Source organism: Amphimedon queenslandica, unplaced genomic scaffold (assembly GCF_000090795.2).
Source record: "Amphimedon queenslandica unplaced genomic scaffold, v1.1 AMPQUscaffold_13179, whole genome shotgun sequence".
NCBI lineage: Eukaryota > Metazoa > Porifera > Demospongiae > Haplosclerida > Niphatidae > Amphimedon > Amphimedon queenslandica.
In genome coordinates this window covers 45,927-47,393 of record NW_003546585.1, presented here as the reverse complement: position 1 = coordinate 47,393, position 1,467 = coordinate 45,927, and the positions used below count along the sequence as shown (strand labels likewise).

Sequence of the window (1,467 nt, the reverse complement as noted above, 5' to 3'; positions counted from 1 at the left end):
ATCTTTTGATTGGGACAAGATAGAATGGTCTAAATTCAGTCCTGAGGAGAGACACAGGTTTGATGTAGTTCAGTTGTTGTATTATGAATAAATTAAATACAGTAATTACTCAGATCATGAATAATAATTAGTAGTACCACAATCAATAATGTATGATTACATAAAACTTAAATCACACACAATTAGTTCAGACACAAAAATTTCCTAACCAGCCCATTAATTACCAGATACATGGTTTTAATTTGCTGGATATTGTAAAAAAAATTGACTGAAAATTGTAGTAAAAATAAGTCTAAGGACTAAAAGACTACAGCCATATCTTGACACATAACTAATGCAATGTATGAATTATTTTAAAATAATTTTCTCTATTTTTAAAGGTTACGTCACCGGATGATAGAGGAGAAGCACAGAGGTCATGACCTGATGCATGCTGAAATGATATTAATACTGTTTGCATCTATTGGGGTAGCACAAGTACTCCTCTTCTTATGGAGAATAAAACACAGGAAATCCTACCAGGTAGACACAGCATACATGTACATGTGTACAAGTAATAATATACTAATGATATACTAATAATATACAGTAATATACTAATGATATACTAATAATGTAAATTTTTGTGTTGGTTATAATAAGGTATAAATGACGTATAATAGTTAGTATATAAATGTACATTTTATATAAATTACTTCCTCCATAATTATTACTTATACTGTATTTCAGCAGCATAATATTGATAATTTTAATTTTTCTCCTCCTCCTCCCTTCTCTCTTAGGCCATTACCTTATTAGGCATGTGGATAATTCCATTTTATTTGTGTGTTCGGTTGAGTTTCTGGAGGATGATCATCGTATGGTCAATATTCTCTATTATTACATTATTTGTAATGTTTAAGGCTACTAGGAAGAAGCTTCATGTCAACACTCCAAGGTTAGTTCAATTATGACAATTTCTGTAAAATAATCCCTGTACTATAGCCCATGGTTTTTTCCAAAAAATGGCTCCAAAATCACCCCCAATTTTTATTACATTTTCTGATGCATATTGATGTACATATGCTGTGTAGAAAGTTTGAGCTGATTCCGACTTCAATTTTTAAAGTTACAGCCATATTAAAAAATGGGCCAAAATCTGAAAAAATCCCTGTACTATATATAGCCCATGGTTTTTTTGGAAAAATGGCTCCGAAATCACCCCCAATTTTTATTACATTTTCTGATACATATTGATGTCCTTATGCTGTGTAGAAAGTTTGAGCCGATTCCAACTTCAATTTTTCAAGTTACGGCCATTTTAAGAAAATGCCAAAATTTCCCAAAATCCCTGTACTATAGCCCATGGTTTTTTTCCAAAAAATGGCTCTGAAGTCACCCCCAATTTTTATTACATTTTTTGATACCATATTGATGTCCTTATGCTGTGAAGAAAGTTTGAGCCGATTCCAACTTCAATTTTTCAAG

At 31.4% G+C, this 1,467-nt stretch overlaps 1 protein-coding gene across 2 annotated transcripts in view; it reads left to right on the top strand.

The window, feature by feature from the left end:
* The first annotated feature begins 6 nt into the window (after nt 1-6).
* The window catches only part of LOC100641474 (RING finger protein 121-like), a 4,345-nt gene continuing 2,884 nt past the window's right edge, over nt 7-1,467 (top strand). Inside the window, exons 1-4 of one of the 2 annotated variants that reach the window (XM_020000510.1) lie at nt 7-57; nt 381-522; nt 783-857; nt 903-937. In XM_020000510.1, coding sequence (XP_019856069.1) covers nt 394-522; nt 783-857; nt 903-937 — 239 coding nt within the window. In that variant the 5' untranslated portion in view covers nt 7-57; nt 381-393. Of the gene's footprint in view, nt 58-380; nt 523-782; nt 938-1,467 lie in introns of both variants that reach the window. The other variant, XM_020000509.1, reaches the window with a different exon arrangement.